This window comes from Charadrius vociferus, unplaced genomic scaffold (assembly GCF_000708025.1).
Source record: "Charadrius vociferus isolate BGI_N301 unplaced genomic scaffold, ASM70802v2 scaffold134, whole genome shotgun sequence".
NCBI lineage: Eukaryota > Metazoa > Chordata > Aves > Charadriiformes > Charadriidae > Charadrius > Charadrius vociferus.
This window is the reverse complement of record NW_009648333.1, coordinates 897,772-914,235: the sequence shown is the minus strand read 5'-3', so window position 1 is coordinate 914,235 and position 16,464 is coordinate 897,772. Positions and strand designations below refer to the sequence as shown.

The following is a 16,464-nucleotide window of genomic DNA, read 5'->3' as shown; positions in this document are numbered from 1 at the left end:
GAGCAGTGTTTTAAGAAAAACTGTGCTAAGAATACTTATAAGTACCATGCTAGCTGAGATGTTCAATACAGCTCTTTGTTACCTTTATTATAGTATGTTTGTATGAGTAGTAACAGACTTTTCTGTCATGTGGTGTGGCTTACTTGGAAAGGTTGACCTTTTCTAAGACATGTATTTACTACACTTACTGTTTCTGTCGTAGGCAGAAATTTGACTTCCTAAAAATTGTTACTCTACCAGGCAAATGATTTCTGAAAAAGTAATTCAGAGGCAAAAACTTACTGTGCAGTGGAAAGGGTTTCATTCGATTATCTCTGTGTTATGCTATTTAATTAAATGTGGGACATTAACAACTTTCTAATACAGCAAACTAAAAAGCAAAAGTGCAGGCAAAAAATGACCTGTCTCTAGTTCTTTTTCCTGTCCGAACAGTTTATGTCCATACTGTACTGGTGGGTTAGAGAGAGGTAGGATGTTTCTATATATGCCTTTACTGTGTAAATATTTATATTCACCTACATAAATACATTTTTCATGTTTGCATCAGTGTTATACTCCTGATATCAAAGGAACTTTTGATATGCCTATGTATTTGTAGACCACTGAAGGTCTTCTGGAATTTGGTATATGCTATAGTAACATAAGGGCCAAATTTTGTCATGTGTCTCTATTTAAGCACAGTCACAAACTTGGCTGAACTGCACTGGTGTAATAACTTGGAATGTGCCTCTAAAATACAAGAGGATGCTCTTGCTATCAACTTGTGAGATTTAAATAGTTGAAGTGGTATCTGCCTCGGGATGCTTTTCCACATTTGCTACTAGCTGATTGCAATTCAAATATTTATATGCGATACATCTTTATGTAAATCATAGCATATACTGTCTGACCCATTACATGTATTTAGAAAGCATTTTTACTTCAGGCTTTTAATTCTGAGGATGGTGTGTAGGCATCATTCCTAACATTGGCTCCACCAGGGGAAAGGGCCTTTGTTTGTCAGTGGGATTCAGCACAATTTGCCCTCTGGCAATCGAGGTAGATCGCCTACTAAGTCTCTTTGATATGTGCAGATTGATTTGCAGAAACTTGAACACTAATTTGAGCAAACTAAGATTTTTTTCAACAGAAAAATGTCTTAAATATTTAGGGTATTTTTACTGACTGACTTGTTTTTCTATTTACAAACTGTGTTACATGAACATCTGTATTTTTGCAAGAAGAAAATTGTGCTTAATGACGTTGAAAAACCTGTGTTCATTGTATCTCTTGTGATGATTGTCTGCTTCACAAAAATGCTATTCATCTTAATGCCATAAAAATAATTTCAATTTATAATTTGGATGATGTATTAAACATAGAACACAATTCTCTCTAGAGTTTCAATATTTTACTGCCCGAAGTTTTCCTCTCCTACCTTGATTAATTTCAAAGCTGGTCAGACATATGCTTGTGTGCCCCCTGAGTCTGACCAAATTCCTCTTTTAATTGCTGGGAAGTTTTTTATTAACTTCAACATGAGTTCAGTTAGTCCATAAACTTACAGATGTGGACCTAGATACTGTTTAGCAAAATCAGTGTAATACTTCTGGGAGCCGCAGGATGGTTTAAATGTTCTTTGCAGGGTTAGGGTGGTTCTTGTAGAGAACAAAATAGCAGGCAGAAATGTAAGGTGCCTGCTATGAATCTTAGCAGAGTATGAAGGAGTTTGAGGTCTGCGAGGTCAGGCAAGGTGTCTGGCTTCAGTGTTTGACTCGATATCCTGCTGATCTTATGTTTAACAACAGTGGAGTAAATTAATTTTTCTGCTTCAGAAAAACACCTGTGAAAGTGAGCTTGCCTGTATTCTAGGATACCTGTTACTGACACATGTCAGTGTTTGGGATGATACTCTATTTGTCAAGAAGACACAGAAAAAGAGGAACTGTATATTACTCGCAGAATAATTTTTCAGTAGCTCAGACTGGAAAGGTCCACCTGGGTCCTTACGGCCTGTCCTCTGCGATGGCAGACACACTCTCATACTAGTTAAGGTCCTTCTTTTGGCAAGATGATAGCAGGTCTAGTTCAGTTTGCTGAGGATGTATTGAATTGCTTTTGCTTTGTAGTTGTTTATTATCAGTCTTTCTTCATTGACTAAGTAGTTTATTATTGCTCTGTTCCTATTGGTGTCATTTGAGGAATCTAAAGAAGCTTTACATGTATATCTCCAACATTATACATACGTGTTTAAGATAAAAAGTACTCAAACCACCAGAAAACAGATACACTACGAAAGTTTCAGTTTTTGTTTGGTTTTGGCTGTTTGGTTGTTGGGTTTTTTTAAAATCTGGAGGGGGGAAACACGACACTTCTGTGTATTTTATTAAGAAAATTGCTTTTCAGCTCTGCTTTTGCTCAGCTACCACCAGGAACATAACAAGATGAATTAGACAAAGCAAACTGAGCAATTGCTCCTGCTATCTATTCATTTATGAAGTACATATGTGGCTTCAAGGGCCTTAGTGTAAAATACAAACAAAGCCCTTCTGGGATATTGCCAGCCTGGGCATTCATAAATGGTATTCAGTCTGTCACTTCAAAGCGTTTAGGATTCAAGGTAGTATTTCAAACTTTCCTCATTCATCCATGGATGCTGGAAACTTGGTTTGTGCTGTGTATGGAGATACTCATATCCCTACCCGAACCCAGGATTTAAACTTTATGAAATGTTTCCTCACTCATCCCTCACGTTCTCCCCCCTCTTGTTGAAAATAATAGCAAATTTCAGATAAATTAGAAGATTGTGCACGGCTGTTGTTGCTCAATAATTTGTGATGAAAGATTGTGAACTCTGCAGAAATGTTTCATCACTCATCCCTCACGTTCTCCCCCCTCTTGTTGAAAATAATAGCAAATTTCAGATAAATTAGAAGATTGTGCACTGCTGTTGTTGCTTAATAATTTGTGATGAAAGTAGATGATCACAATGATAGGGTGGGAGGTTTTAAGGTTTTAGGTTGTTATAGATAAAAAAAAAAAATATTGTTGTGCTCTGAGGTTTTAGAAAAGGACTGATTTTTTTTTTTTTTGTCTCCTGGAAATGTCAAAATGTTTTGCTTCAAGACAGGACAGATGCCTCAGAATAGCAAAAGGCAGATCAAGTTTGGGAAACATTTGTTTCTCTTCCTGTAGGGAAGAAGTGGAGCTTTGAACGCTGCAGGTACAGGAGCTGGGATGCAAACCTGCTTCTGCTTTTATCTCAAATGTACGATTACAAGTCTACTGGTCTGCAACTGTGAGCCAGCAGTATGAGTGGAGCTGCTAGGGCTAACTACCTCGCCGCCTGCAAAAATTACAGTCTTGGCCTCACGATTTTATTTGTCGCTATAGTATCACTTTCCTTAAGTTCAAACTGAAATAAGCTGCAACCTAAATCCTGGTGCCTTACTCATAAACTCATTTTCTTTTTTCCTCAAAATTTTCTGTATGTGAAACCCTGGGATCCAGTCCCTGTACACGCCCAGGGTGTGTATGAAGATCTCCGCCGTGGTTTTGTTTCTTTAGTCCAGCCACGGGTCTGCTGGTATTACCAGGACTGTGTGTGATAGGATACTCTGTATTTTGCTCTGAGGTAAATAACTTCTGGTTGTGCAGCAGGTCTATTTGATCAATTTGGGGTTAACATGGTCCCACCCCTGTGTCTAGAGTATAAGCTAATTTCATTTACTTGGATGGCCTGCTGTTCACTGGCAGTTTAACCAGAGAGTTGGGCACATCATCATTGCCAAGCTCATGGAGATCTGCCCAGATTCTTTACGGTACTAAATACCCACTCCCTGATTATGAGCTTGGCTGAACCTTATCTCCAGTGAGGAACACAGCAGCTTGGGGGCTGTACTTCAGTTGGAGTCCCATGAGAGAGCACCACGTAATACCTGGGAGAGGCTGGAACAACATGTGTTATATTTATACACCAGGCATGCCCCGAAACACCCCTGCTGCCTTGAACTTGGCAGTTTTGGCAGTGCAGGAGTTGAATTTGTTTGGATCTTCTTCAGCTGAGAGCTCTCCTGGGCAATTTTCACCTTGCCAGGGCTGGCTGCTTGTCATATTTTTGTCGGTGTAAATTTGACCCATTACCTGCTGCAAACTCATTTCTTTTGCAGCCTGTAGGTAAAGTGCATTAAAAAGATCCCTCCTGCCTAGTGATTAGGCTGCAAGCTCAGAGCGCTGGCTGGCAGTGGGAAATGGGACTCGGTGCAGCATTTGTGCTGGAAATGTTTTCACATGGTTTATGGTAGCAGTTGTTGCTGGGGAGACCCCGTCAGCCAAACTCGGCAGCTGATGCCAAGTGCTGCAACATCTCTGACTTGTCTCAAAACTTGCATTATTGATGAGGATTCTTTAAAACCCAGCTCGTGAAAGAAGGTTTTTGTACAAATTTCACCTTGCATTTTCAGAATACATATATTTGGCAAAGTGAGTTCTAAGGAATCAGAAGTCGGACATCACCAACCCCCACAACCTATATATAAAATTTTAAATTAATGTTTGAAGTTAGTCACCTCACATGTACTTTTATGGGCTTGGTAAAACTAAGTTTTGCCAGGACAACATACGTGAGACACACAGCTATAGTTACTAAGCAAGTTGCACGTGCACGAACGGGAAGACATTGGGACCAAATTGGTTTTTCATTTTCAGAAACTACCTGCTGGCCAAGCCCTAGGAGATTCTCCTAATGCTGGTCCTCTTTCCATAGACAGCAACTAGAAGCAACAAAACTTAGAGGAGCAGAGAGTGTAGGGCAAAGGAAAGGGAAGCTGAAATGCTGATACCAGGGCAAGTTATTTCTCAACAGCAGAGACAGCATGTTTGTATCTAGCCATGTTGTTACTGAAAGGTGCACAGGCAGTAAGTATCACATGTATCACTTAACCAAAATATCAAAACCAACACAGGATTAGAATTCAGTTCCAGTTCATTTGCTAGATAGCCAGCTAATAACTCAGACTGGGATGTAGTTTTAATTATGCTTATTTTTACAGGTTTCCAAAGTTCTGCTGAATCTCTTTTTATACTGAAGAGAGGTTCAGGGAAGAGCGATTCTCTTCCCACAAACTGTTCCAGCATATTAAAATGGCAAAGTTTGGCTTCTCTCCTTAGAAGCCTTTTAAGTTGGAGTCTGACATTGTTCTCACGAGTGCTGTCATTTGGCCAGCTGGAAAACTACCATATCCTGTTGTATGCTACTTGCTGAGAGTGAAAGAGGAGAAGGCAATGGAGAGCGGTAGTTGTCATAGATATCAGATTAATTCTGTCTTTATTTGCAAATTTAAACAAATTATATTGAATGTCTGTTGGAACCTGGATTAAAAAATATAGCACATGTGTATCTTCCACCATTTAATCAGTTTCAGGTGCCATTTCACTTGTCCATAAAAATGCTCCTTTCTTTCCCCACACGTGAGTTCCACATTTGTGTTAAGACTTTCAAGAACAAATTTGTTTGCTTCAGTGCAAAAGTTATTATCTGACCTTGAATTCTTGTTAGTGCTGGTTGTCCAGCACATCCAAGAAAGAAGGACTTGGATCTGTTTCTTCTTAGGCAGCATCAACAGATTTGTTTATTAAACTCCAAGCTGTTACTGCCATGGAAATCAGCAGAAAGCTTTTGGGATGGTACAGGTTGTCGCTTGAGTGTAACTGATCCTGACAAACCTTGTTGACGATACGCAGGAGGGAAGAAAGGAACCTCACTAGACTTGCAGGATATATTTAGCTGTGAACAAACATCCTGCTCCCAGTGCATCTGTGTGGCTGGAAGAAGTGACTGCCAGAAAACTGTCCTTAACTGCTTTTCACCCTCTCAGATCTGCTGGTGGAAATACCTGTGGTCGCATTCCCTGCCCTGCTTTCACTCACATTGAGCTCAGCTGGTTTAAAGAGGCTGGGTGGTGGGCGTTTGCCATGTTGGCTTGTTTTCCTTGAGGAGGGCAGGGTGTGATCCCACAAGCAGCTCTGCTGGCTCGTTTGAAGGAGTGAGTCCCTTGGATGGAGAAGAGTGACATGCAGGGTGGTGGCCCGTGTCCTTGTGCCATTGCGGTTGTTCCTTGGTTGGAGTTTGCTTCCCCCTAGTCCTTACCTATATCCAGGAGGAGTGACGTGCAATTCCATGGGCAGCTGTGAATGCCAAATGCCCCGGGATGGGGTTTAAGCCCCACCACATACCAAGTGCAGTCCCTGGGGAAACAGCTCTTTATTGCTGGTTGAGCACATTTGATGAGGAGTTTTGCCAAATAATAACTGGAGCTCCAGGAATGTTGTTTTCACTGTCACCTTTAGAGCAAGCAACACCTCTAAATTAGATTTGCTGTTATTGCATGTGTCAGTTCTGGAAAATCAAATTATTTGGTGTGTTTGTTTTTACAGCTCAAGGATAAATCTCACTTCCAGCATAAGCAAGTGTAATTTCATTGCAGTAAATGCAGTTGTAGTTCTGTCTGAATTTTTGGATTTGGCCGTAAATCTTTGCTGCCTTTTAAAGAGACTTTCTTTCTCTGTTGCACTCAGTTCAGAGTCACGCTGTGAAAGCTTTACAATGGTTTCAGAAAATTGGGAGGGGAAGACTCCCTGCGCACTTCAGCTTTCCCCAAAAGATTGCTTCTGTCACAGCAGATTAATCCTGGAAGTTTACAGGCTAGAAACACAACGCGTAGCAGTGAAGATTCGTTAAAGGGGGAGGAGAGGGGCCTCTTCTGCAGGTCAGAGCGCGGGGAGCGCGCAAACGGTAGAAGCGATGGGAAGGGAGGAAAAGACCCACCCCTGATGGAGCGGTGCCTTCCAGGGAGAAGCACCCACTCGCTCACAGCTGGAGCCGGCAAACACAAGCGTGCACAGTCCATGAGGAGAGTGGGAGCTGACATGATGCGCTTCAACTCGATGCAAAATGAATGAGCTGCTGTTCTCGGGGGTATTCGGCCCCCGTTGTTGAAGTACAAGTACATGGCTGCATCAAGTGCACTTTGCATCATCTGGTGCCTAGATACACGCTAACGGAGACGGGGACCAGGCAAAGCATTGAGTTGGGTGTTTGTGTATGACGTGCTTGGCATTAAATTCCTGTTTGCTGCAACAAAAAGGTAAGAAACTTCAGAAGTGACAAGAAAAAAACCTCAGCCTCTCCCCCAGACAACAGTCTCACGTTAGGAGTAGCCTTTGTCTCGAGCTGTATTTTCAAAGCTATGGTCCATTAGTCTAAAGCTTCTGTGTGGATGCCTGCAAGGCAAATTACAGCTCCTGGTGTGACAAAGGCAAGTCAGATTTCTTTTCTCCAAGAGCTGACACTTAACAACCTTCGGGAGAGCACCGTAGCAGAAATGCTGGACTGTGTGCTGAGCGGTAAGTATTTGATGCCGTTCTCCCTCTCCTTTATCCCTTCAGATGTTGCTCATTTGAGCAGTAAGCTAACTAATGGATTCTGGTGATTAATAGGTTTGGGGGTCTGTCTTCAGCTCAGAATTACATGTTCATAAACTGGCTGTGGTTACTGGCTGCGTATTCATCAGCCTGATTCTGTAGAGGATGATCATAATTTGTTTTTACTGGTAGTGCTGTGTTAATGGATAAAAAGATGCTGTAGTTAAGAACAGCAGAAACATCATTTACTGAAGAAACTTCCCTGTGTTTTCCCCCAAACATACAGTACCTGTATTTATGTGTAATTGCCAGCTAACTTCTACCTCGCCAGTCTGGGCTTGCTTCTTTCAGCCCATAATTGACAATGGAGATTATGCAATTTGAAATCTTTGCAGAGCTCCAAAAGAAGTAAACGTGTTTGGAGACAGAAGTATTACACTGTGTGTGGGGATACATGCACGTAAAATTAGATTTAGTTGAAGTGAAATGGTTAATGGCTCTTCTGACAGAAGCGGAAACTTCATGATTTAAATGTAATATATTGCCTTGAGGTCTCCGTGCTTGCTTAATTCTATCTGTATTCATAAAGAATTTGCAGCAGGAGAAATTTCATTGATTTGTTAATTGATACATAGCTTTGAATCCTCCTTATGCTGGGTGCAGAGGGGAGGGAAGAGAGACAAGCACATTTATCTTTTTCTTTAAACTCAGCAGCTTCACTCTTAAATTAGGCTTCTCGCATGTTATGGAACCTCATTGCTCTCCCTGTTTTGTGCAGTAATTTTTGCTTTCATAAAAGATAGCAAAGATTGCCGAGTCTTGATCTCTATCAGGGAAATATATGAAGTGTTTCATCTCTTAAAACTATGGCTTTAATTATGTTTTTGTAGCTGTTGCCTTGTAGTTAATGTAACTCTAACTTGTGAGCGAGGAAAAGCATGTTATTTATCCCTGGAGCATTTCTCAGTAACAATTGGCTTATTTATTTTCATAAGGAGTTAAAAGAGAGAAAGAGAAAGATAGTGGGGTTTTATTATGTAATACCAGTTAGATTTTTGTGTAGATTTTTTTTTTTTCGTATTTCCCTTCTACAGCAGTGGATGTATACAAATAAATAGCCCTATCTACAAAGATATTTTAAACACTGATCAGTCGGAATACAGATGAGGATCAAACTGTGTGAATTAGTATTTTAGATAATTAAGGTGTATGTTAACAGGCCGTGATGTTTCTTGTATTGTTGCAGTCTTGGGTATCCTGTTGGGCAAGGCTTTTGGGTTCACCATTTGGAGTTTCCTGTGTTTTGTGACGTGAAGTAAAACTCTTGTTACTGGGGGAAAAAATTGATCTAATTGATGCTAGAGCGCTAGTATTGATTCAGCTGCTCTGTGTAGCTTTGATTTGTGTTAGAGTGCAGACTTTGCTCCAGTGTAGTTTGCGATAGGCTGAGATAACCTTATTCTCTGGGTAAAGTTAATCCAGGTCAAAAACTGAAATTTAACAATTCTAAATTGGGGACTATCAAGTCAGAAGCGTTAAGTTTCATTTCCTCCTATTAGAAGGTAACTGGTATGTCCCTGAATTTGGTTTGGTATGTGCCAAAGAAAACAATATCCTTTTTTTGTTGTTGTTGCATTTTGATGTGATATTAAAGCCTTCTGTATATGTTTTAAGAAGTTTCCAAATTGGAAATATCTTTATGGCTGAATTTAATAATTCTTAAAAAAAAATAGAGCAGAAAATCTCATATCCAACTGATCCATCTAAAACAGTGGTCTACTGATTTGGGGGAAAAGTGGCCTGCTGTTCAAAGTTCTTTTTATGCTTCCAGAAATGTGTTTGTTTTTCCTAACAAGCCAAACATAACATTTTCTAAGGATAGAGAAATGGTCTGCAGTGGGTTATGAAAGATGCCCCTGGCATGCATCAGGAGAGGAGGTGCCTGGGGTCACAATGTGTTTCAGGGAACTGTAAGTGCACCCACTCTTTCATCTCAGGTCTTCAGTCACTATCATTTAGCGTGGAGATGAGGGAAACCCTGAAGAAATAGTAAAGTGACCTCAGGTTGCTTATTTTTGTAGAAAGGACTTGAGTGGTAACAAAGAACCAGCTTGCCTGTCAGGTACCAATGTGATGTCTAGCACCCAAACTACCAGTGGGACTTAATGATTCAGAGCCCCTCTGATCTTAAGAGTCTTTACAAAATGTAGATTCATATAATGTGTCAGGCTGCCTCATATTTTCTTTTTCTTTTAAAAATAGAATCTGACTTGGTTACAGTAGTCTTCATAATATATGATTAGCAACAGAAGGCTAGATCAAGCCATCAATTTTTAAGCAGAAATCTTCTTTGCTACCAGTGGAGAATTGCTTAAAAATTGATGGCACAATCTGGCCCACGGTGAACAGGGGATTTCTGCAGAAAGTGTTAGTTGTATTTCTACTCAGTCTCTATCCTGGTAGTGGCAGGGACCCAGAAACTCAGGGCCAGTCTGCTGGAATAGTCTGATACTTGTTGGAAGACAAATGGCTTAAGAACTAGGGGGAGGAAAAAAGTTTAAAAAGCTACCAGACCCTTAGAAAAATTATAAACCACAGTTACTTTCCTTTCAGTGAAAGTAACTATATTTCTCTAATAGCATACATAAGTGAAGGACATAATAATTCTATAAGCAACGGAGAGACTTCCAAATGCATGGAAATGAAGGTTGTTTCCTTTATTTGTTCATATTATATTGTTGAGGTGTAAATACATTTTACATAAAAATTTTGCTGCATTAAGTACTTCATAATTACAAATTAGAAAACCAGAGTAGGGCCTCTTCTGTGCCTCAGAGGATATGCTTGGGCAAGTACTTAAGACTGTAAATAAAGACGAAAGGCTTGTGCTGTGCATCATTATTTTTAATCAAGTAAAATGTGGTTTACTCCACTAAAACTCTAGTAATTGAAAGCAAAGACATCTCAGCTGGTTGTTGTCTCTTAGGAAGAGAGGTGGTCAGTGCTGCTGCTGATGGGTGTAGTCCCATGTGAAAATGTTTAAGGGCTGCTGGTTTGTCGCTCCGTCCTGTGTATGGTAGGCCCAAACCTTGATGCAGAAATCCAGATGCGGCCTCATGAGTGCCACATGGAGGGTATTTCTGGGGGTACGGGGGTGTTACCACTGTGCCTCTCAGTTTATTCACCTCCCAGTGAAACCTCCGTTATCCTCCAGCTTGTGGGGTGGACATGGTATATCAACGATCAGCCTCCAGGATGCAATTTGCATTAGGCACTGATCTACAAAACCTGGGGCTGGAAGGCAGAATTGTCTTCTACTCAAGCACTGTCACATATTGTGTAGACCTCTCCCACGGGATGGTGTTCCATCAATAATACTGCTCTCTGCGACTGTCTTGCCTCTGCTGTGTCCCTGGCCTGGGTACAACCTTCTGCAAGAGGAGTGCGGAGGAAAAGGGGTGATCAGGGAGGAAGGCACCCTCAGCAGTACCGTAATCCCCTGCCTCCAAAGGCACTAATTGGAAAACATTTTGGAATAAATGGGTCTGGCAGAAGTGGTGGGGAGAAGACTGTCATCCCCTCCCCGGGGAGGCAGCGTCCCGTCGGGGCTGGCTTTGGAAGGAGAGCTCCTTTCTCACGCCTCTGCAGGCTGGAAGGTCGCGGGCTATTTTCTTCTGAGGTCTTGGCCTTTTCTCCTCAGAAATGAATCTCAAATCCTGCGTAGCAGCCCTGACACAGTTTATAGGTATCATCTTCCCACGTTATTGGCAGGCTCTGGCTTGACCCCTTTTAGCTCAGTCAGCTTGGAAAAAGCTATGTAGAGCACCATACTGGAGCACTTCCACAGCTGCTCTTGCAGCATTTCTGGCACTGAGAGCTGTCAACAAAATCTGCCATTTGAACTGAAACTTTCTGGTGTCTGCTTTTTAGCCTTGGGGTGATTTATTTATTTTAAGTTTTATGGTAAATCGTTCAACCACATTTGAGCCACCAGAATGTGAAGGGAATACAGGCAAATAGTCTTTTGTGTGAAATTAATTCATAAATTACAAGATACTCTATGAGGAGATACTGGGTTAATTGGAAAACTGTAATTAACTGGTTAGAAGCAGGATTGATTCCCGTGCATCCCACGGTGTGGGAATCCCTCAGCCAGAGCCCTACTCGTTCCTCGCTGCCTGGGGAAGTCCAGCAGCCCAACTGCTTGTATTTTTCTCTCACCTTCCTGAATTTCCTCCTGTGCTTTTTTCTTTGTCTGTGCTCGCAGCTGCAATGGTGATTGTTCTGTACAATTGTATCTTGCATAACGATAGGGGAATTAACAGATCTCCCTTTAAGAGTTTGCACCAGTAGGTCATGTTTTGCATCTAATTGTACTGTGTTCAAAATCTGCTAGATCCAAGAAATTTCTTTTCCCTTTTTTTTTTCTTCCCCACCCTGGTACATTGTGCCTAAATTGCTGGAAGATTTTTCCAGTATAAAGCTTTTTCTGAAAGATAATCTCTGTTTGTCCACTTCATATAAAGCTAGTGATTAATGCACGAAGAGAATTATATATATTTTGCTTCTCGTACTACTTAGAAACACTGACTGTATTTTCTGGGAAAGTAAGTGATACTACTTTTTCAATTATGATTTTCAAATTGGCACTGAACTATAGAATGAAGGCCTGTTTAGGCTTGAAAAACTTCCAATGTTTTCAATACTGAGTTCTAATTTTAACTTCTTAATTTATAAAATGTTAGCAATAGGTATGGTGAAGTCCTTGCTGATTCTGCAAAGCCCAGTAGAAAGCCTGTGTAGCTGAAGCAAATGAATGAGTTGGGTTTTGGTTGGGGAGATCCACACAAGTCACCACTGGATATTGAAACAGGGGAAACTCCCAGTTCACTACATGGAAGCAAGTGGAGCAGAGCGCCCTGTGTTTCTTCTTTATATGGGGCTAGGTCTCACACTTTCATTGTAAAAATTATGGGAATGTCGGTTACATTTGTAAATATGGATCTTCTTTCCAACTTGGCTGCTTTCATAGAATCAGCCTAGGTGGGAAGGAACATCTAAAGACCATCTGATCCAACCTTTCATGGGAAGGGGAGCACAGATGAGATTGTCTAGCACCCTGTCCAGTCATATCTTGAAAATCTTCTGTGATGGGGACTCTACTATGTCCCTGGAGAGGTGGTTCCGGTGAATGATTGTTCTTCACAAGGAGCCACATGGAGATTACAAGGGGCAATGGGTACAAAGTTGCACCAGGAGAGGTTTCATCTCAACATAAGAAGGAAATAAAACCTCTAGCTATGTACATGTGCATCCATGTGTGACTTGCACTCCCGTGTTGGACAGATGCATTAACTAACACGTTTAGTTAAAAACTGGCTTAGGAAGCCTGTGTTTATTCCAGAACTACTCACTAAGCCATTTCTAGAAAACAGATCAATCCCTGTAAGCTTTGCAACCTTGCTAAAGTGAGCTGTCTAATGGCAATTGGATCCCTTCCCTTCAGCCTGCTCTGTCTTTAATCCTGCCCTTATTACTTGAGATGGGATGATTTTTCCACTCCACTACTTTTTTCTCAGTCTCAGTTACAAACTAGGATGATGTAGGGTCACAGGTTTTTGTGCACAGTGCATGAACCTTGCTCGGATGCTCACTGGAGATGAGCCCTCCTTAAAAGGGGGGAGCTGTGACATGCATGCAGGAGTCCGGGACAGGAGAGCAGGACTAAGCAGCTCTCTTCTGGAGAATGGTTATTATCCCTATAGAGACACTATACATTGCATAAAGTGGTGTCCTGTTTTTAAGGAGGGGTGAGCAGAAACAGGCAGCAACCCACCTCATTCCCCAGCGCAGCTAAGCCTTCTGGTTAAGTCATACCAAGAGTTGGTGGTTGCTGAAGTGCTTCAGAGATTAAGATGTGTAGTGGTTTTATACATCCTGGCTTCAGCTCAGTGCTCTTGTGAGGTTGCTAGCCAGGCTGTCACTTCTTCAGGGTGCAACTTTCAGAGGAGCCCAAGTGACCTTGGGGTGTGTGCTTTTGGAAAAGGCATTAAAATCACTCCTGATGATCTTGCTACTCTTTCAGTTTAAACAACCTAAGGTTTTCACGGCCTGAAGAATTGTTCTTGTTTGTTTTGTCAGTTTCTGCTTTAAATAGTGTTATTTTGGAAGAAGAGAGGTTCATGCACTTTGTATGTCTATTTATGCTTTCTGCATACTACTTCCCAGACTTGTGTGTGGTATTTTAAGCTTGATTACCTCCCAGTGTTGATATGTCTGTGCTGCCTCTCTAAATTCAGCTGATGCCTGTTGGCTTCATCGCATGTTTCCAAAAATACAAACTTCAGAGCAACAGGATTCAACCAAAAGAAGTGTCAAAAGGAAATAGTGGCAGTATGCTTAGATACGCTGTGGTACAAGCAAACAGTGAATGTTAAATGTACAGCACTTCTTTCAGCTACCCTGTCTCATCGTATGCTGGAGCTCTGTCTGTGTGAGTGCTTTCTAACTTGCTCTTTCTGTTTCTTCATGCTTCCCTGGATTCAGAGAGAGGTAAATGATTTTCATTTTTCCATTATTCTTTGTGTTTATCCTTCTGGCATGCACCAAATAATGCTTGTATTGGTTTGCTTGTATCAGTGAACAGAAGCTAAACTTCAGTGAGTAAATTCATCTGTCTGTCACCTTTTCACGTTGCTATTAATAGTATTATAAGTTGATACTGCCTGTTTGGTTTTTTTTCCAGGTCCCAAACCCTCAAGTACTAGAACAGTTTAAAATCGTGCTATGCAGTGATTTGCTACTTGCTTCTGGTGTTTTGAGTTTAAAATTTAGACATTGTTGTTCTCTGTAATCTGAAATGCAGGAAAGTGCTATTAAAATCCCACTTTTTATTTAAATAAAAAAAAAAAAGCATGATGCATAGAGCAGGGAATTGAAGAGCTAAGTTTAACAAGAATTGGAAACAATGCTTATTTCCTATTTGTGGTATTTGTTTTGGATCCAGCTGGGTTGGTCACTTGCCTTTCAAGTTGGAAGAAAAGTTGTCCCCAGTATGTTTGATTTGTTTCAGTGTACAAAGGCATCGTTTGGGATTCTCTACAATGCTTCCCGTTTCATGGGAGCGCAGACAGTAAGGCATTGTAGTCAGCTGCTCTGTAGCACAAGGGCTGCAGCCACTCCAAAGGCTCTTACTGATAGAATTGCATCCCTCAGATGAAATTTGGGGTTTGTTTGCTCTTCTAAATTGCAAGGACTTGATACTGGGACTGGGTGGAAGGAATATGGCTTGGAGATGCGGACTGTTCCTCACGTTTGCATTGTGAAATATAATGAGAACAGTTTCTAGGCTTGACTGGTTTTTAATCAATTCTTTAGGCGGCACTGGCCTAGGGAAATGTTTGAACTTTCCTGATTATGGCTTTGCAATCTAATGTAGATTTCATGCATGCGGGAAGCGATGATCCTCCCAGACTAACGCTGGCAAAAGTGTGCTGCAAGCAGATTCGTGGGTAGTGTCTGTGCGCAATTGCTGTGTTCTCTGTCTGAATAATAAAGAACAAAGGAGAACTAGTAAGCAATGCTTATAAAACAAATCACACTAGAGAGATTAACTGTTCTACTGTAGTCTGCTGACTTCTTCAGTTAGATCTATAGTAGTGCTTTCAGCATCTCAACGTGATGCATTTCTTTATTCAGTCTTCAAATATTCCTTATAAACAAAGGCCCACGTCTTCCAGTTACATCTGGAAGATAGAAGCATTGTCAAAAATATCTAAATACTAATTTGTCAAAATCAAATTTACAGGGTCTGCTGCAAAGAGGCTGTTCAGAAGTTCAGAGGCATAATAATATTAATTTACTTAAAGGAAATTCAGCATTCATCAAAAATGCTGGACTGGCCAACCTGAGGAGTTAAACCACCGCTTTTTGATGCTACAAAGGAAAAGCAGCAACTACAATGGCCTTGACAACCTACCTCATTTGTGTGCCTTTTCCTTGAAAACTACTGTATAGTATAGGAAGGCAGCCCCTGCCTGTGCACATTGCATAAATGTTGTGAAACAATTAAGCAGAAGAAAAAAAAAAATCCACCATGAAAAATTTGTGGCAATAAAGTCAGCAGTCAGGGATTTTCATAGGATCTGTCCTGGAAGTTTTGTCTTCCTTTCAGTCCATTTATAAAACAAGCTGAGGTCTAAGCTGCTGCTTGCCTCCTCAACCTGCCGTGTCTGTCAAGCAGCTGGTGAGCAGCAGGAAGCCCCATCTGACCCCTGGGCACCATCTGGATGTGCCATGCTGTTGTCTGGGCCCCCCTCGTGCTACCGGTGCTACAAGAGCACAGGGTCTCCAGAGCAGTCTCGGTGGTGACCATAGCATTTGTGATAGACTGTCCTCCTTGCCCTGACAGTAGTACTTCAGCCTTATCATGAGGTGAGGTTGGGAAGGAGGACCAGCATGGAATATAAATCTTAGCTGTACAATCTGTACTGTTGTCACTGTGATAACACGGCTTATGGATCTGGAGAGCTTAGATATTGAGTCACTCTTTGACATGACTCCATCTATGTAAATCTGCGGCCCTTTGCAGCGGTGGAATATAGCCCTCGGTAGTAGAAAGGGAAATGATTTGTAACATCTCAGAGCCAGCAAGGCAGTAGTGACAAGGCTGCCGGGAGTCCTCTCCCCTCCCCTGCAAGAGGAGGTAGTGGGAAGAGCATCTGCAGCTTCGCGAGGATCAGGCGGCGGCAAGGAAATTGGAGTGAAAGTCGTGCAAATGCTTTCAGGCTTGGAAGGGCCGAGCTGGGTATCGGACGTATCAGCTCTGTGAGGGTTGTAACAAATTTTGTAAGCATGCAGAGCTGTGGCAATGATAAGACATCAAAGAGAAATTGGCAGGCTGTGTGTTTTAGGGCTGCCAGATTAAAGCCTCTGAGTATCACACAAAGTAGCCATAGCTCCTCCTTGAGAGCTAGCAAGTGACGTTATCAAGGAATGAAGCAAACAGCCTTTCAGCAGGGGATAATTTGCCCTACAAACTTTATGCATTAATTAGAAAAACAA

The 16,464-nt window shown here is 41.5% G+C and overlaps 1 protein-coding gene across 4 annotated transcripts in view; it reads left to right on the top strand.

Annotated features, from left to right (window-relative positions):
- The window catches only part of APBB2 (amyloid beta (A4) precursor protein-binding, family B, member 2), a 103,315-nt gene that overhangs the window by 70,812 nt on the left and 16,039 nt on the right, over nt 1-16,464 (top strand). Inside the window, exon 9 of one of the 4 annotated variants that reach the window (XM_009884952.1) lies at nt 462-467. The exons of 2 other annotated variants lie outside the window; for them this stretch is intronic. In XM_009884952.1, the coding sequence (XP_009883254.1) occupies nt 462-467 (6 nt within the window). Of the gene's footprint in view, nt 1-461; nt 468-6,846; nt 7,125-16,464 lie in introns of those variants that run through there. One more of the 4 variants, XM_009884955.1, reaches the window with a different exon arrangement.